This window comes from Aethalodelphis obliquidens, unplaced genomic scaffold, assembly GCF_003676395.1.
Source record: "Aethalodelphis obliquidens isolate GAN/ISIS:26980383/991018 unplaced genomic scaffold, ASM367639v1 scaffold4, whole genome shotgun sequence".
In the NCBI taxonomy this organism is placed as follows: Eukaryota; Metazoa; Chordata; class Mammalia; order Artiodactyla; family Delphinidae; genus Aethalodelphis; species Aethalodelphis obliquidens.
Window position 1 is genome coordinate 60880741 of NW_020837948.1, and position 18995 is coordinate 60899735.

Consider the following 18995-nt stretch of genomic DNA (forward strand, 5'->3'; position numbering starts at 1 on the left):
AAAATTCTGCTTGGGATCATGGAGCAAGAGCAAGCTAGAACATGGCATTTGTCAAATAAATTCCCAAGTAATGATTAGATCCCAACAATATATAAGGCAACAGGAAAGTTTCTGACTTTCTACCAGATTCTGTTAGAAATATAAGCTACCCACCCACACAGAAAGGTGACTAGCAGCACAGGACCCACTCATGAGTGGAACATCAAACAAATGTGATAGACTTCAGAGAAGTGAGGAATTTTCTTCCAGTTCTGGTGGAATGGAAAGTTTCACCTCTAAGTCTCCATAAAGCCACCAGTCGGTGAGGTTCTTTCCACCTCCTGCCCTGTAGAAACTTGGGACAGTCTGGCTAATATAGTCAGTGAAAGGTATCAGAGAAAGAAGGCAGCTGGCTGCTCAGGTAGACTTCATGGGGTAGCGGCTCCTGGTGGGGCTGACATGACTCAGGATTTGGTCAGTGGGTTTGGAGAGTCATGAGTTCCATTTTGTAAGAGCACTCAGTTCATCAGTCTCAGGGTAAATGATTCATTCATAAGAGTGATCTATGGACCTAACTGTCAATATCACCCTATTAATTGACAAGGGGTAGGAGTATATTTTCTAGTCACCAGAATGATCTTATCCACTAATAGCAGACTACTTTACGTTCAAAGAGTGTTGGAGGAATTAAAGACTATTTGCTGAACATCCAAGAAGGGCCAAAGATTAGAAGACCTTGAAGTATAACTTAATGCACAATCCCTGCCTCACAATGTTCTTATTGAATAGAATACATGCAAAAAAAAAAAAAAAAGCTAGTATCTGCCATATATAAAGTCTCCCCTTTGGATAGAGCAGGAATTTAGATCATCAAATATTTAAAACCCAGTACCCCTCTTTATATACCATATGCATATTATTGGATGCATTCCAAAGATACGAATTGATTAGAGAGTAGAATCTGGTCACCTTAACTGTTGTTGGATATTTCCCAAATATCCTCAATTACTCCTTTTATAATGTACAGAGTAACATTTGTTGTATGTTTCTTTTATATTTTTTAACTTATTTGAGTTTATATACAGTAAAATTCATTTTTTGTGTTCTATTTGAGTTGTGTAACCACTACCACAATCATGATACAAAACAGTTTTTTACTCCCCTCCCCACAAAAATATTGCCTTGAGTGACATTTTTAAATAGGTTCCTTCCACAGATGGCTAACCTCATCTATTATGTGTTGATTCTTACTACTTTTGCTTGCCAGACATCATATTTTCTGGTATTATCTACCAATTCTAAGGCCCACCAGACCGTATATGCAGGCATCCTCAGAGACAGACAAAATGAAGCTTTGGAATATGCATGTGTCTGTTTGCTTGTCTAGGAGTGGGTGTATCAAGTTTACTTGATCTGTGAACATAAAACAACAACGAAATTGAGATATATTCTAAGGACATTACTCCAAAGAAATTAGGAGAAAAATTCTAACATTCCAGTTGAAGCTCCATCCCCAAGAGATGTATTAGCTCTGAGAGATGGGAGAGAGAACTGCTAAGTCATATCTCCAGTTCATTTCCTTCCTTTAAATGGGTCATGAGGGCAGTGATAACCCCAACATGCTAGCAACTGTTCCAGGGCTCAAGTAATTATATTTATCCCTGCTTTTCAGACACTAGACCTAGGCATTAAGCACTTTCCTAAATGAAACCCATATCCATTTAACCTATGCAAGTTAGTAGCTGAATTTCTTGTCGCTGTCTTAATAAGGCTCTTTACAACATATATCTATATGTAAATGGTACATATGCATGCTCATTGTGGACAATTTAAACAATGGAAAACTAAACTTGACTTTATGTTATGTCTTGGCGGTATTTAGGAACTTTAAAAAAATAATATATGAGTTCAGTTGACTATTTCACATGTGAACAGGTCTCATCACCAAGTAATATTTTCTGACCAACCTAGAAAAGTCAGCTCATGCCATAGCTGACAGATTACATTTTATAACAAAGCGCAAGGAATTCAGGTTTATACATTAAACAGGGGCCACAGGGGCATCCAGAAGGGCTCTGAGATCAGGCTACCAGGCTTCTGGTTCCCTCTTCTTGACTCTGCCTCTAACCCAGGGAGTGACAAGGCAGACCATTTATCTCTTTAGAACATATTGCTCTACCTGCCAGATGCATATGGAGATCCTTCTATTCCTGCCAATATCAGGGATGCAAGACTGAATCATTACTTGCCAAAACACCTGCAGATGAAGAACTCAACAGTACAACTACATATATATTAAAACAATTATGCTGAATCATTAGAATGTTTAATTCTACAACTCAAAGTCTCTTTCTGTAGTCACAAATTCAGAAAGAACCAGGTGATCCAATAAAATCCCACTTTGGAGGAGCCTTATAACAGGATCCCTTTGTACGAACAGAGAGAGGTTGGCAATTAGTCCATATATTTCCCATCCTGCCCTTCTGTTTTCCTCCCACAACTCTCCACCCTTCGCTGCTCTCAGCACTGCTTCTTATTCTTAAGCTTCTCCTCCACTTGCACCTCCTCACTGCCTCCGTCTTTGTTGAGGGCAGAGCTCCAGGGCTGACCACGTAAGTAAAGTGCTATTCTCTCAAAGTAAAAGGGAAGTCATTGTCTCCAGTAGTAAAATGTAATGTTTTCCAATGAAACACTGGAAACGTTCAAGGAATAAAGAATGTGAGAGAATATATTCTTTCATGCATTTCAGAATGAATAGAAATCAGTGTTGTAGAGTGGGGATAAATAGATCTGCCCCTGGGATGCTGACTCACAGTGACTCTTCTAATAGCATTTACTGGACTGACCTCCGATTCCAATGAGAACCACAAAATACCAGTAATTTTATCTGGGGGATATTTATATTTTGGTGCAGTAGGTGAATTCCCAATTAAAGGGCATTATTAGAAGAATTTTTTCCCCAAACTAAAAGTAGTTTCATCTTGGTTAAGCCTTGCATTTCTAATTGGTATTTATGGTTCAAAGAGATTTTGTTTTTGTTTTTAAAATCCATTCATTCCCCATTTCCTCATAACTAACTCTTATGGATAATACCTGTTACAGAAGACATCCTGAGTCCCTTTTTCCTTTAACACGGATCAACCGAATACTTTCCTCCTCAAACCATTTGCTTCCTGACTTACAGCCTATTGGGTTTGGCGATTGAGGGTATATGGAAGAAAGCCAGGAACCTTAGAACATTGTCTGACTCTAGCAATGAAGATCCATGATTATTCAGAGGCCTCTCCCTCTCCACCCCACATTAGTACAAGGGGTAGATGCTACCAACTTCCCAAACATTTCCTTGGGGTGGAAGAGTGCAGGGTGACCACCCACTCTTGGTTTATGTTTCAGTTTCAGTCCAGGGGTCTTTCTATCTTCTGCCTATTGGACTTTTCAGGCATCTGTTTTCTGACTGAGCTGCAGAATCTTATATCCTAGCATTAGTATAGCCAGGATTTAGGGCTTACCCTAAACCTGAGGGTCAATTCAGAGAGTGGTAACCTTGGGAACGGAGCCAAGCAAGAGCACACACAAGGTGTGTAAATCAGGTTCTTCCCACAATAACTACCCGAGAATATATGAGTGTGCTCATGATCTGATTAGGGATGTCCCTCAAAAGTCACCTGCAGTCTAGATAATGTAAGACAAAATTAAACATTTAAAGTTCCATATGGAGACTTTAAAAACAAGAACCATTCATTCCTTCTCTCATCCCACAGCAGTTTACTGAGCATCTACTTTGCATCAGGCATCATGCTGGGGACTGGAAACCCAGCAGTGAATCAAACAGACCCAGTCTCTGCCCTCACAGTCCCGCAGGCATTGCAAGAGCTGGTTTGCCAGTGTTGACCCAGCACTGTCCCAGTGTCTGAGACTTTGGGTTTGACAAACAGGTCCTCTTGTCTCTTGGAAGGTGACCTCTGATATTAAAATAGGAACAATTCCTCAGCTTCCCACAGACTGGCTAAAATAGCTCATGAGACCACCCAGTCCCCTTTGTCCCCACCCAATCCCCAATCCCTTTTGTAACCAAAGTCATCTGTTACTAATGCAGGCTCAAAGATATGTCCGTAAGAGGAAAGAGCCATAGAGAAGGGACGGGAGAGTATTCTTATACTAGAAGGTTGATCTCCACACTGAATAAATAAACTCATCCTGGCTTTACCCATTGGCCTTTTTTAGTGTGGTTCACATTCACTGTTGGGATAAGACCAGCTCGGGCTAAATGGGTAAAGCCTTGGTTTTGAGGAGGCCCAGCTGCCAGCCACTGTTGACCAAGAGCTTCCGCTTGGAAAACAGAGAAGAGGTCAGTCAGCTTCAATCCACTGGTCATCACCCCAACCCTCCTCTCGTGTCTATTCTTTCTTACCACTCAAGAGCACTACCATATTGTCCAGTGTTAATAAACTTTCACATACACATTCTATTTTAAGTCTCCAACAACCCCATGGGGACAGCCCAACCCCTATTTCATGGATGAGAAAATCAAACCTCCAAATTAACCTGCTCATGTTCCCACAGCTGCTAACACAAAGCCAGCATTCATGCCCAGATCCTCAGGCTCTGCACTCTCCTATAGCTGTCTACCTTGACAATTTCAGTTCTTTATTTTTGCACATTATTTCGGCACATCCTGGTGACGAATGGTCTTCTAACCTGCTGGTTTTCTGGGAGCAGCCACAGATTACTGGCCAGGGGAGGGGCTGTGGTTCCCCCACCCCCTATGCTGCCCCCAAGACTCTCTTGCCTCCTACATAGGAATCCCGCATCTGTCCTGGATGCCTGCGGAGCTATTTTTAGAGACAGAGGGGAGCGTGCGGTGGCACACATTCAGGTTTTCTAGGAATCTGTTAATATTTTTGCAGAGGCCGTTCAGAGTTTTAAGTTGACTGATAAATGACCTCCAGAGGAAGACATCCTTTCCCTGCTCGTCCCTTCAACACTCCCCATCCCTGATATGGATGTGTTTTGGGGGGTAATTCTTTTACCCACCCCCCAGGGCTCTCCTTGGCACCCTGGACTCAAAAGACATCGGTATTAATAACTAGCAGCAGCTACAGCTGGCTTATGTCTCAAGAAGGTCGGGAGGAAGCAGATCTAGTTCTCCTTGACCTCTGCAGGGATTGGCAGTGCTCCTTCAGATCTTTATGCAGAAAGGGGCTGCTGTTTACGGGTCTGGGAAAATGTCCATGGGTGGATCTCAATGCTTTCTGAAACCTCCTCAGTTACTGACTTTATTCTAGAGCAGGCAGACTACTATTTTAGAGGTGGGGTATGTATATGCACACGTCAGAAACTGGGTAAAAATGTTTACCATATTAAAATAGGGAGGAAATGAAAACATACATATGTAAAATCTCTGGATTTGGGAGACATAATTCTGCCGTTTATGTTAAAAATCACATCAGCTCTGTTCAACAATGTTTCTTTGCTTTACTAGGTCAATGGTGACAAAATAAAAACGTAAACACTGAAAATAAATATGCTTTTGAACTTAACATTATATTAAGTGTCACTCCTAATATATTAAAATGAGTGAATTAGTAGACTATGTCACAACTAAAAACAAAAGTATTAAACAAAGACCATAATAATGTGTACAAACCAAAATAACTTCAGTTTCAAAATTAGTGATAACACTCCTTTCCAAGTAAGTAACATTCTGGTATGATACAGCGCATTAGCCATGCACTTTCAAATAGCTTTTTAACGATAAAATACACAAAAAAACTCAGTAAGTTAAGGCCCATGTTCTGATATGTGTCTATTTTACCAATTCTCCAATCAAGCTCTCTAATATGACATAGGAGCCATTGCCACTTTTAACCAGATAAGAATAAAACAGAACCTGTTTGCATTTGGATGGGCTCTGCTGTGGGTTGCCCTAGTCACTGCAGCCTGGAACAGTTCTCTCCAGTCTGAGCCGCCTTTTTGCAAATAGGATCTCCTATACAACCAACTGTGGCCAAAATGAAATTCCAGAGAAAGGAGCTGCCACTTTTCCCCCTCTGTTTCAGTGGGACATATTAGCTTTGTCTGAAAGCCAATTATTTTCATAGATGCAACGAGTTCGTGGGTCAGAGCCACCCCCTCGTTAGCTGTGTGTGAATCCAGGGCTCCGGACCTGATGAATTAGGCAAGAGATGATCTAGGAAATGATCCAAGAGCCTCTGCCCTCTCCATCCTTGTCCTGGTCCTTTCACAGCAGCTGCACTACTCCCCTCATTTTGATGGCATCCCCACACCCCTCCTGGACTCACAAAGCTAGACATTGCATTCTCGTACTGCTCTCATCACTTCCTACAAGTACGTGGTCCTTGAGGCAGCAGTGGTAGAAGACCTAGCATTTCAGTAAGAATTTTAGGAAGAAGCAAAAAAAGGATGGGGCACAGGCTGGACAGTCAAACTCCCCCTCTTAATTACTAAGCCCCAAACCCACAGAAAGAAGACAAGTCAGGGCTATCTTCCCACTCACAGAAACACAAAGCAAAGACTAATTGACATTATGCTTTAGTTCTCTAACACTTTCACATAACAGTTTTAAAGAATGTCCAAATATTCATATAATAAGGGCACATATTTTTTCCCTCAGTTGGATTTCTGTGTATGAATTGGTAATCCAACATAAAAAGACCCTTTTCTGTTCTAATTGTGCTGTGGTTCTCAAACCTCTCATAAAGACACACATGTGATTTGGGAATATCCAGGTACTTGTAAAAACTGCATTTGCCTCACGAGGGACTACAGAAAATCACTGGTCCTTTCACCCCTGGAACCCTCACCCTGCACTGCTCAGCATGTAGTCATTCCCGGGGCCAGAGAGCTGAGTTAGTCCAGAACCTATCCCAGCCCTGTCTTCAGTGGCTTGAGGCCAGACCTGACACCTGACCAGGCTGACTGGTTCTGTGGGAGCCTCTGCTGAGCAAAGGGGACCAATCCCATTCAAGCTCAGAGGATCTAGGTAGAAAGGGCTTCACTGGAAATGTGAAGTCAGCCACTTGGCTCTTTCCACTTGTATCCAAGTGAGGAGGATAGAAAACTGCCAAGGAGACGTGTGAAAGGAAGCATGGCCCCTGGTTTAGATTCTGGCCCTACGGGCTCTCCTAGACATACCTGATGCTGTCACCAGGACACAGTAACTGGTTCAGCAGGGAAATGACAGGCACCACAGGAGTCACCAACACCAAAGGCCAAGCTTTATTCTGAATGACACCAACGTGAAGGAAGAGACACAAGTGCAGTTTTAGAGACTCATGATCTTGGAATTTTTTCCCTGAAGTTGCTTCAGGTGGAGGATTCGAATTCATGAATTGCCAGGATGACTCTGTAACATTGGATTATATGCTTTGCTTAATCACATTGATGTCATCTGCTCCATATATCCCAGCAGCACCCTTTGCTGGGGGTGGATACTCAGAAAGCCTGACATCTGAGTTAAGCAGTAAAGTCCCTTCTGCTGTGTGGCCTTCAATATCCCCATCCTCCAGAAGCCAAGGCCCCTAGACAGGGAGAGGCAGTGGAAATCAATTCACTTAGAGAAGAACTGCCCCTAAAAGACATTTAAAGCGCCATCTGGCAGATGCAATTCCATCTCAGGCTGCAAAGTCGCAGAAGAATGTGTTTCAGTTCTGACTCCTGCCCTGAGTGGCTGTGGGACTCAAGCATGTTGCTTCATCTCTCTGGGCCTTGGTACCCTCATCTCATATGGGGACAATGGCCAGATGAGTTCTCAGGTTTCCTCCCAATCCAGCCCACTCTCATACCTCCCCTCCTCCGCCCCCAGCTACGGTTTTGTGGCTGTGATTTACACAGGAGCCCTAGGGTCCCACTCCAGGAGGTCAGTGCTTTCCATATTAGTAACCGGGTTTGCAAGGGGGAAAATATGATATTTTAAACAGCCTTCGGATAAATGGGGAGCGGTATTAAACAAACATTACTCTTCATAAATTAGTACCGACATCTAGCCACAACTCTTTATGGAAAAAGGGATTTTTTTTTTTTTAACGATAAGTTTCTTTCTCTTTAAAGGAAAATTGCCAAGGATGCAGAAGGAAATGAAGATGGTCAAAGACGAGGGTGTGCATTTCAGTTTGGGTGCGAAGAGGGCCCCCTCCTTCCCCCGCGGCCTGCAGCCAGTGGTTTCCCGAGGAAGAGCTCCTCCAAGACACCCATTCCCGGAAGCTCTCCGGGGGCCATTTTCCCAGTTCCGGTATGAGCCTCCTCCCGGAGACCTAGACGGATTCCCGGGGGTCTTTGAAGGAGGAGGGTCTCGCAAACGGAAGAGCATGCCCACCAAGATGCCCTATAACCACCCCTCGGAAGAAGCGGCTCTTGCCCTACACCCGGAGGAGAGCAAGAACCCCGGGCCCCCGGAACTCCGCCTGCTCTTCCCGCCGCCGCCACCGCCGCCGCCGCCGCCACGGCCCAAGTACGACTCGCGGATGATCGACCTGTGCAACGTGGGCTTTCAGTTCTACCGCAGCCTGGAGCACCTGGGGGGCAAGGCCGTCAAGCAGGAGCCCGTGAAGCCCAGCGCCACGTGGGCCGCGCCCCCTCCGTTCCTGCCCACGCCCTACCCCTATTACCCCAAAGTGCCCCCGGGCCTCGTGTTCCCCTTCTTCGTGCCCTCGGCCTCGCCCTTCCCCTTCAGCCGGCACACCTTCCTGCCCAAGCGGCCCCCGGAGCCGCTGCTGCCCCGCAAAGCCGAGCCGCGGGAGAGCGAGGAGACCAAGCAGAAGGTGGAGAGGGTGGACGTGAACGTGCAGATCGACGACAGCTACTACGTGGACGTGGGCGGCGCGCAGAAGCGCTGGCAGTGCCCCACCTGCGAGAAGTCCTACACCTCCAAGTACAACCTCGTGACCCACATCCTGGGCCACAGCGGCATCAAGCCGCACGCGTGCAGCCGCTGCGGGAAGCTCTTCAAGCAGCTCAGCCACCTGCACACGCACATGCTGACCCACCAGGGCACGCGGCCCCACAAATGCCAGGTGTGCCACAAGGCCTTCACCCAGACCAGCCACCTGAAGCGCCACATGATGCAGCACAGCGAGGTGAAGCCGCACAACTGCCGCGTGTGCGGCCGGGGCTTCGCCTACCCCAGCGAGCTCAAGGCCCACGAGGCCAAGCACGCCAGTGGGCGGGAGAACATCTGCGTGGAGTGCGGCCTCGACTTCCCCACCCTGGCCCAGCTGAAGAGGCACCTCACCACGCACCGCGGCCCCATCCAGTACAGCTGCTCCGAATGCGACAAGACCTTTCAGTACCCGAGTCAGCTGCAGAACCACATGATGAAGCACAAGGACATCCGGCCCTACATCTGCTCCGAGTGCGGCATGGAGTTCGTGCAGCCCCACCACCTCAAGCAGCACTCCCTCACGCACAAGGTACTGCGGGGCCCCAGGGGAGGGGAGCGAGTCCCGGGCCGAGGGCCCAGGAGACCCGCGCTGCTTCCCACCCCTGACACGTGTAACCCTGGGCAGGAGGCGTCCCTTACCTGAGCCCAGACGTTCTTCTTCCTCACCTTGAAATGGGGGAGAATGAGGAGACTAGCCATCAAGCCCTTTCCCATCTCGACTTCTGGAGTCTCGGGCGGTCCTAGAAAGAAAGAGTGCAGTTTGGAGAGGAGGGTGCGGAAGGATGAAGGAAGCAGCTGGTGCTTGGGCTGTTGCTTATTCGCCTCCCAGAATCCCTAAAATTTTATTTCTGGAAACTTCATCCGGGGCGCTAGCATGAGGGTGCATCAGTCCCTATCTACCCAAGACCAGCTTTGTGCCTGGGATACATGAATCGGAGCCTTCTAGAAAACTCTAGAACATTCTCTTGGTCTTTTTCTGCTAAAGTTGTGGCTACCTTTTGCTTTATTTTCTCCCTCAACTGCTTCATTTGCAGGTGGCTTTGAGGGGAGCAGAGCCTGGCCTGGGTCCAGCCGGGTCTGTGCTTCCTCCATTGAGCTTCTGCCTAGTTGGTGGCAGTGCTCTGTGGCTTGTATTATAGGAGGCATGAGAGAGCATTCTTCTCTGTTGGGTTTGGTTTTACCTTCCCCAGCCTCAGGTCTTCAAGGAGAAATATAGGCCTGCATGTCTAAGTTCAGCCTAGTTTGCAGACAAAGCCCTGGAGTCATTCTGGATGAACTAAAACAAGGCCCCGGTGCGTTCCTGAAATCTTACCCAGCCAAGCTAACTTGGGTCTGCTTTGAGCTTCCAAGAGGGGAAGTTTGCCCCACTGAACTCTACTCTCACACCCTTGACCTCAAATGGTTTTCTTGGCAGAAGAAACTTCTAGCAAGCCAGAGTTTCTAAAACATTCTTTCATTCTGAAAGGTCAGTGGAGGACTTTGCTCAGCCAAGATAATATTTCTGCTGTGGCATTGTGGGTTTCATTTGATAGGTTAGGACCAAATATGGACAAAATGCATGACTGCCTTGTGGGCTCTGCACAAACAGCTGCCCTGCAAAAGGCACCTTAGATGCATCCAGAGAGGAGGTGCCTGCCTAGTGCAGGAGCCATCAACAAGGAGCCTGAGCTGAGAGTCAGCCACCAGGAGGGCCATGTGCTCATTTCAGGGACTCCTACATGTGTGGAAGAGGAATCAGAAATGCATTTTAGAACACATAAAAATTCTGTAAGATGGTAGAAAATGAACTCAAAATGGAGGAAACAGCCTAGTATCTGAAATAGGTCTTGTTTGAATTAGGAAGCAAAATGCATTTTAATTAAAAGAGTCGGCAAACAGTGAGAGGTAGTATTTACTGAGCACTTGCTAAGTGCCAGGTACTGTACTTCTCATTTAATCCTCTTCAACAACTGTAAGAGCTACCTATGGGTATCGTTACTCCAGATTTGCAGATGAAGACACAAAGCCATGGGAAGTCACCCAGCATCTCTGTCTCTAGCACCTGAGCTCTTGAACACAACTATCAAGACTACTCTCTCTTTCCCTTCACCCAGCAGCTCCGCAGGTCCCCTCTCTGAGATTTCATTGATCTTATTAAAGACACAGCAGCTTCCTTTGTTCCCTAAGCTGTGTCCAGTCTCTCATTTACTTAAGGTCTAGGCCAGCCCACATGTGAATTTCACTTTGTTCATAGAATTCTCTTTAGAGAATTCCAAAAACAGTGATAAGTAGGTGCTAACTAGATCATAACCAAGTAGAGGGACAATCTTGAGAAGAAAGATGCTGAAGTAAATTTTAAACCCATCAAGAAAATAGTTTTTATTAATTTAATACTTTTAAACTCACTGTTTGAATATGCAACACATTTTAAAAATTCATCTTCTTAGGAGGACATTAAAATTTAGATCTCTTCATTAGCATAAATCCATACTCATCTGCAATCATCTAGACTAGACAGTATTCCAGTTAGAAAGAGCCCCCGGGTTCTCATGTCCCAGCACTTCAACTCGAGATGAGGAAGCCTTCGCCAGGAAAGGCTGCGGGACTCATCTAAGGTTATGCAGCCAGTAAGCAGCTGGACAGAGACCCAAACTCACCCTTTAGTGCCATGGGCTCACCTAAACTGAGGAGTGGTACTCTCTTACCATGTCCCAAATTAAAGAAATGAAAATATAGGCAGAGGGAACCTTGGAGCCCCTCCTGCCTTAGGTCACTATGAATATCAGGCCATATGGGTTTTATAAGATACAGTTGTTAGCTAAATGACTTGTTCTAAACCTGTGATAACCTAGTTTTAATACCATGGTTCTGGGTCCTTCCAAAAAGTCATTCTGGGTCAAGATTTATTGCAAGGGCTGTTTCAGACAAGCACTGGTTAGTCAGGATTAGGTAATACTCTACTCACGCCGAGAGTCCCCAGAAGTGCTTTCAGTTGAGGGCATTGATGCTTAAGTATTAAAACACTTCGCAAACAGCAAGGGAACTAGAAAATCTTCTTCTTTCCCCTTTTCTAATTCAGAAAGCTCTCCTCTGCCGAATTGCTCTATCAGACAGAAGCCGGCTTGGAGGCTCCATAGCCAAATCACAGAGGCCACTGTGGCCCGTGGGAGCCCAGGGGACCATCTCAAGAGGCGATTATCGAGTTGTAATTTTTTGAAGTGTGGATGTGAGTTGTTCTTCTTGGATTTTCAAATCCATTAATGAGGACTCAGGAGGACATTGGTTTTCATATGGGAAATGATATTATCAGCTTAGGGGGTTTTGTTTTTTCATGATCACGAAAGCCGGATTAGACTCACTTCACATGCCATTCATTCCATGGTGCTCTTACCAAAATCTTATTAATCCCTGAGAACTGTTACCATAGAATTAACCCCAGCAGCAGCAGGAACAACAAAACCAGTAGCTTTCTTTTCCTCTAGCAGTCTGGGTAGTTTATGGTTTTTTAGAAGGAAAAAAGGATTACGTAATCAACACTTTTCAAGAAAATAGTGGTTTAACAAGGCTACAGGCACACCATTTGGAACTCAACATCTTTCACCAAATCCTTCGTGGATTTATGTGGCAGAGAGAAAAGCAAAGGCTATTGTCCTGATGAAAGTCTGCTACCTGCTAACCACGGTTCTTTTGCGTCTTGACCCCTCCCAGGGCGTGAAGGAGCACAAATGCGGGATCTGCGGGCGGGAGTTCACTCTGCTGGCCAACATGAAGAGACACGTGCTAATCCACACCAACATCCGCGCCTACCAGTGTCACCTGTGCTACAAGAGTTTCGTGCAGAAACAGACCCTCAAGGCGCACATGATCGTCCACTCGGATGTGAAGCCCTTCAAATGCAAGGTGGGCGGCTGCCCGGGGGGAGCATGGAGAGGGAGGGCTCAGAGGGCTGTGCAGGTGCGCAGGAAGAATCTCCAGGGAACCTTCTACTCAGTCTCATCAGAGGGACCTCTGCGGCTCAGAGAGGTCTGCGGCCAAGCCCAGGCCTGTCTGCTGCTCTGTGCCTCTCTCCACCGCAGCTGTGCTCAGCTGAGCCCTAGGAGCTGCCCTGTGTGTCTCGCTGTGGAATCGGTGCACAGGACGTGGAGACAGCCAGTGCAGGGAGCGCTGAGGGTGGAAGGCCCATTTGGGGAGTGAGGTCGTTAAAGGATGAAGGCGGTGTGAGAGCTGGTGCTCTAGAAAGCAGCAGTCAGGTGTCGCCCTCTTCCCCTTACAAGCCAGTGAGTAGAACACAGAGAGGAGTCAGAGAAGCTTCCAGCCCTGTCCCCTTCCCTTCCCACTCCCCCCCCCCACCCCCGCTCCTGCCCTCTGCACACTTGGACTGAGCACTGTAATTTGAAGGCAGGTCTCCCGGAGGGGATGGAAGAGATTCCAAGGCTAGCCCCTCAGGTGGCCTCAGAGATGCTTGCGTGGGCAGAGGAACAACTGTGTGCAAGGTCAGCTGAGGTGCTTCTCGTTTATTCCTGAATATGATGGAGCATCTTCATTACAATCTCTGTATCACATTAACTTGGTGGGGCTTTTATTTCATGCGCTAAGGTAAAGTGTGAGCTGGAGATGTGTAAAGCCCAAGGTGCTGACGGGTACGACGCAGAAATGCTCAGGCTTCCCAGGCTGGCTCCCCTCCCCTCATTGTTTCTCTCCTCCACTTCTAAGATGAGAAGGAATCTTGCTCAGGATTGGGCAGTTTAATTCAAGGAAGGTACTGGCAAGTGACACCTCAGTCACAGGAGAGGGCTGAGGGGGAAGCAGAGGGAAATCGCCACGTTCAGATATCGTTAGAGCCGTTCTGTTTGACATGGATTTGCCTTCTCTCTGTCCTGCGTGTCTGATGGGGTCCCAATGATATTCTTTGTCAATGCCTGTTCCTGGAGTAGGGTTCCCTGCTTCCAGGGGCTGTTCCTGCCTTAATCCCTCAGCAGCATGTGCCCCCACTTGAAGGAACCCCCTGTGAAGCTGACTTCTTTCCTGTGCTGGCCACTCCTGGACGGGGTGAGAGGGGTCAGGAGCCAGAGCTTCCCTAGACCTGTGTGGGCATTCTCCGGAGGTGGGGGAGGGAGGGGTCTCCCTCCAGCCCTTTTCCTGCCACCCACTTGTGTTTCCCCTCCTTTCCTTCAAGTTCCCAGTGGTTTGAAAGTCAATTTATGTCCATCTTGAGTGATCTGAGCTGAAGGGGGAGGAAGCTGCCTGCAGGATGGTGTACGTACTTCGCAGGGCCTGGTGGGAAATGAACACGGGGCCCCCTTGTTCAGATGCTATGCAGAATTTCAAGATGGTGAAAGCAGAGCGTAAACACCAAACCCGGGACACTTCTGAGCTCAGGGCCTCGTGTGACCACATAGGCCACATGCCCGTCAAGCCAGGCCCGACTGCGGGACCCTGTGGACTCTACAGACCAGCCCTTCTGTCTCCCTTTGGTCTCCCTTTCGCCTCGCTGAGTCCCTTGAACGCTTCACTTTTTACAGAGCTGTTCCCGCCTGCCAGGGATTTACTGTCTCCTACAGTAGAGGTGCTATCAGCGGCTCATCGCCCCTCTTCATTCCTTGTGTTGAGTTTACTCTTGGGCTTCGAGCATGGACTGTATTTTTATGAGCTGGTGGTGGGGCACATAAAGTCGTTAACATACTCAGGAGCCATTGCATAGTTCGTAGTCCCCCCAAAATCCACGTCCATCCAGACCAGCCAGCTCCCTCCTCCACCTCACCAATTCAGGGCCAGCAGTAGTGGTTAAACCAGGCAGAAAACATCCCTGAAACAGAGGGATACGTCAGGGCAGAGCCAATGCAGGAAAAGGACTTGCCAGCTGTGTGTGATTTGGGGGCACAGAAGCAGTTCTGTTTCTCTACCTCAAGGGCCTCAGAGGGGCCTGGAGGATCTTGGACCAAGTGGTCCTTGAGGATTTAGAGTGTTCTCTCTGGTACCAGTGCATAGAGACGGGACATGATGGGACATGATGGGCCCAATGATGCCAGGCTTCCCTTCACCCCAATGATAGCGCACCACACATGGTTCAAAGGGTGTCTGCTGGTCAACTATACAGTTCAGAAACTCAATCTGACATCTCCTTGAGGGTGGATAAGCCTCCAGGTATCTGGTCACACCACGAAACCCCATAAGAGAGGAGCTTGTAGCAGGAAATGCCAGCTGTGATAGAATACAGTTTAACTCTCCAGTGGGAGTTGGGCCTGGCACAGGAAGTGGACTGGTCATCTGCACAGGTCACTTCTTCCTGATGAGCAGGTTCTCTCAGGAGACCACGGGAGGTCGGAGGCTGCCTAGAAGGCCGTATGTATCATTTGAACAAAAAGAACTGGATGTTAAAGTGTATGTTTGTCAAACTTAGGTGGCCCTTCTCCATTCTTAGACATTCCTGAAATAAGAACAGGTGTCAGTCACCTCCATCAAGAGCCTCTGTCCCCTGGCGAGTGCCAGAACATCCTGCCACGTTCTTCCTCTCTTCGTCCCCGTCTCCCTGCACAGTGCCACCTGCTTGGTGTCCTCTTCATACCATCGCCCGTCTTCATTTCAAAGGAATTTCAGAGCATGTCTGAATTTGCAGATTATGTAATGGGGCCCTGTGTATTTATAAACTAGCTCCAGATCCCACTGTGGGATAGGCCATCTCCAGATGGTGTCCTGGGGACCTTGCTTCTTACTCACGTTGTGCTGTATTCTTGGAAATCTGGCCCTGGGTAGGGGTTGCTGGAGTCTGAGAGTTGGGAGAGGAACAGAGGGCCATTTGCCCATCACCGTGCAGTTCACAGCCCTCAGAGAAGAGTGGATGGCTGGCTACACGGTGATGCTGGAGAACGGGCCCAGACAACTACACCCGAGCTCTGTTGCGGTAACGGGGAAGGGTTATTCCATTTATGGGACTGACACGGCTGGAAAAAAGAGGCAGACCTTGCTCCAGCCATATTCCAAGAGTTGGCTCCATCTCCTGTACCCCAAAACTTGCCAAAAAAAAAGGGAGACTCTTTAAGTAACAGATTCTAATTTCCTGGGATTCTCACCACTAAAAATTCTTCCTAACATAAATCCCTCCCGCTGTGGCCACATGAACTGGTTCTCTCTGGCCCTGGCTCAGTGGAAACAGCTGTCCACAGCAAACAGAAACATTCGTTTACTGCGGGATTAGGCATTAACAATAGGATGGAAAATTCGAGGAGGAAAGGTTTCTGGTTTTTTTTTCTTCTTATAAAAAAATTACTGCCCTTCTGGGTTCTTTTGCTATTGGCTCGACTTCTGGACTCCTTGCTTCTTGGAGCCAGCTGGAGTTTCTCCAGAGACCTGCGCCTGTAGACTTAAGCCACGTTTCAGAAATACGCTTCCCAGATTCTGCGCAAGCACGCAGGGGTTGACTTGATGCTCTCCTCGTAGTAGCCACACTCCATAATAGCAAAGAACCAGCTGCTGTCTTTGGGAAACCTGTCCAGGAAAAGCAGTCATCCAGAATTTCCGGGACAAATTCTCCTTTGAGATGGGTGAAGCCGGGAGCTGCCGATGTTATGAATCACCAGGTCATCTGCAGCCTGGCCCAAAGCAGAGGGCTGAAGGCTGAGGCAAGAACACATGGAAAAGGATGAGGTCTCCCTGAAAAGGGTCCCCGCCGCCTCCGCCAAACTGGCTCCATCTCCCCCTCCAGCTCTTGGATGCTCCATCGGGGAGAAACCCAGTGGGGACTTGCAGGGGCCCAGTGCTTGGGATCAGGGTTCTCAGGCTGGCATCGAGGGGGTTAAGGCAGTGACCAGATAGCAGCCTTTTGGCAGCAAAGCCCTCCTCAGCAGAAGGAAGGATATAGCTGTATGAACTGCCTGGTTAACAATGCCCCGCATGTCCCCAGGGGCCCGCCTGCAAATAGATTTCATCTTGCTTTCTCTTGTACTTTTCAAAGCTTCCTGTTTTCTCACGGTCCTTTTGGACAGTTTACAGTCTCTCTCTCCCTCCCTCCCTCTCTCTCCCTTTGAGGAAAGGAACACCCTTCTTATTAAAAGAGAGAGAGAGAGAGAAGGATGTAAGGGAAGGGCAGTTTAGCGGAGGCCATTCTCCGAGGCTGCAGGCTGCAGCTCTTTGACCTTTCCTCTCAGAATAGGGAAACACAGGCTTCCTGGTGCATCGCAGTCTCAGTAGTGTGCCTCTTTTTGGCTTTGTGGGCCTCTGGCCCCAGCCCAGTGGTTGCCCACTGCCATCACTCTGCCTCTGTGCACAGCGACTTCTCTGTGACTCTGGCTGTCAGCGCTGTCTCTGGGACTCACAGGAAGTTGCCTGGACCCGGGAGGGAAGGGGCGTCAGGAGGCCAGAATTAGGAGCTTCTATGAAGATAAGGGGACAGGGCCTCTGCCAGCTGTTTAAAGGGCTGACGGAGGATCAGAGAGCCAGATAATAGGCTCCCCAAAGCCTGCAATCTAGGATGAATCTTCTCTTTCCATCCACATTCCCAGGGCTGCCTCAGCCACACCTGCTTACATTTCTCTTATGCCTCAAGCAACCTGGCAGGTATTTACTCAATACCTTAATATTGAGATCCTTCCTCAATATTCCTTCCACATAATTTGGTTTAAAAAGACAGTACCCTTATCCACAAAGAACTTACCATTTCTAGAATGTAAAAATGTACATGATAATGATAGTCTAAGAGCTAACATTTATTGAGCTCTTACTATTTGCCAATCTCTTTACCTGAATCAAAAACCTTCATAGGAGGGGCTTCCCTGGTGGCTCAGTCGTTAAGAATCCGTCTGCCAATGCAGGGGACACGGGTTCGAGCCCTGGTCCAGGAAGATCCCACATGCCGCGGTGCAACTAAGCCCATGTGCCACAACTACTGAGCATGCGCTCTAGAGCCCACGAGCCACAACTACTGAAGCCTGCATGCCTAGAGCCTGTGCTCCACAACAAGAGAAGCCACTGCAGTGAGAAGCCCGCGCACCGCAATGAAGAGTAGCCCCCTCTCACTGAAACTAGAGGAAGCCCGTGTGCAGCAACGAAGACCCAATGCAGCCAAAAATAAATAAATTTATTTTTTTTGAAAAAAGCCTTCATGGGAAACTAAGATTATCATCGACATTTTACAGAAGAGAAAGTGGAGCAAGTTCTGTATCCCTCTGGGGTTTCACCACTGCCTCTCTGTTCTGCCATCTCAAAGCCCAGTGATCCATGCAACCCATTTTTAAAGGACAGTTCAAAACATTTGTTCCAATTTCCTATTACATCTTGAGGTCCGTCTCTCTCTATATATTTATTTATTTATTTTGGGCTGCATTGGGTCTTTGTTGCTGTGTGTGGGCTTTCTTTAGTTGCGGTGAGCAGGGGCTACTCTTCGTTGTGGTGTGCGGGCTTCTCATTGCGGTGGCTTCTCGTTGCGGAGCACAGGCTCTAGGCGCAGGGGCTTCAGTAGTTGTGGCGCACGGGCTCAGTAGTTGTGGCTTGCGGGCTCAGTAGTTGTGGCTTGCAGGCTCTAGAGTACAGGCTCAGTAGTTGTGGCACATGGGCTTAGTTGCTCCGCGGCACGTGGGATCTTCCCAGACCAGGGGTCCATCCCGTGTCCCCTGCATTGGCAGGCATATTCTTAACCACTGTGCCACCAGGGAAGTAAGCAACAGACTTCCACCTCTCTCTTTACAAGTAGGTATAAAAGTGGGTATTGGTGGAAAAACTGATATTTAGTGTCAGAAGCACACTAATACTGCTCATTAGAGCAACTGAGAGTTCAAAAGGGCTGGACTGGTTGAGATGACCACCTGCAAGATGACATCTGACTCCTTATCACTGCAGCAGCTTCCTGTACCAATACTGTGCCTTTAATCTCCACAGACTTGGCAGCAGGTGATTCAGCAAGTCTTGACTTGGGCAAGCTCTTAGCCTCATGTCTCATGATGAAAGCGGGCCTTGTAGATGACTGCTTTTCCCAGGAGAAGAAACTAGAGTTTTGATGCTCCCTCCCAACTTTTCTTCCTTCCTGTCTACTCCTCTCCTCTCCTACAAGGATTCTGCTTAGAGCTCACTCACACTCAAACCCCACCTGAGGGTGCCGTCTTTAATTGCCCCAGTCCTCCTTCTGTGGCCCCTCTTCACTCATGGT

General features: G+C 47.7%; 1 protein-coding gene across 2 annotated transcripts in view; it reads left to right on the top strand.

Annotated features, from left to right (window-relative positions):
* Positions 1–18995, top strand: part of ZNF366 (zinc finger protein 366) — a 65795-nt gene that overhangs the window by 36775 nt on the left and 10025 nt on the right. Inside the window, exons 2-3 of one of the 2 annotated variants that reach the window (XM_027100876.1) lie at positions 8050–9407; positions 12566–12757. In XM_027100876.1, the coding sequence (XP_026956677.1) occupies positions 8064–9407; positions 12566–12757 (1536 nt within the window). In that variant the 5' untranslated portion in view covers positions 8050–8063. Of the gene's footprint in view, positions 1–7870; positions 9408–12565; positions 12758–18995 lie in introns of those variants that run through there. The other variant, XM_027100874.1, reaches the window with a different exon arrangement.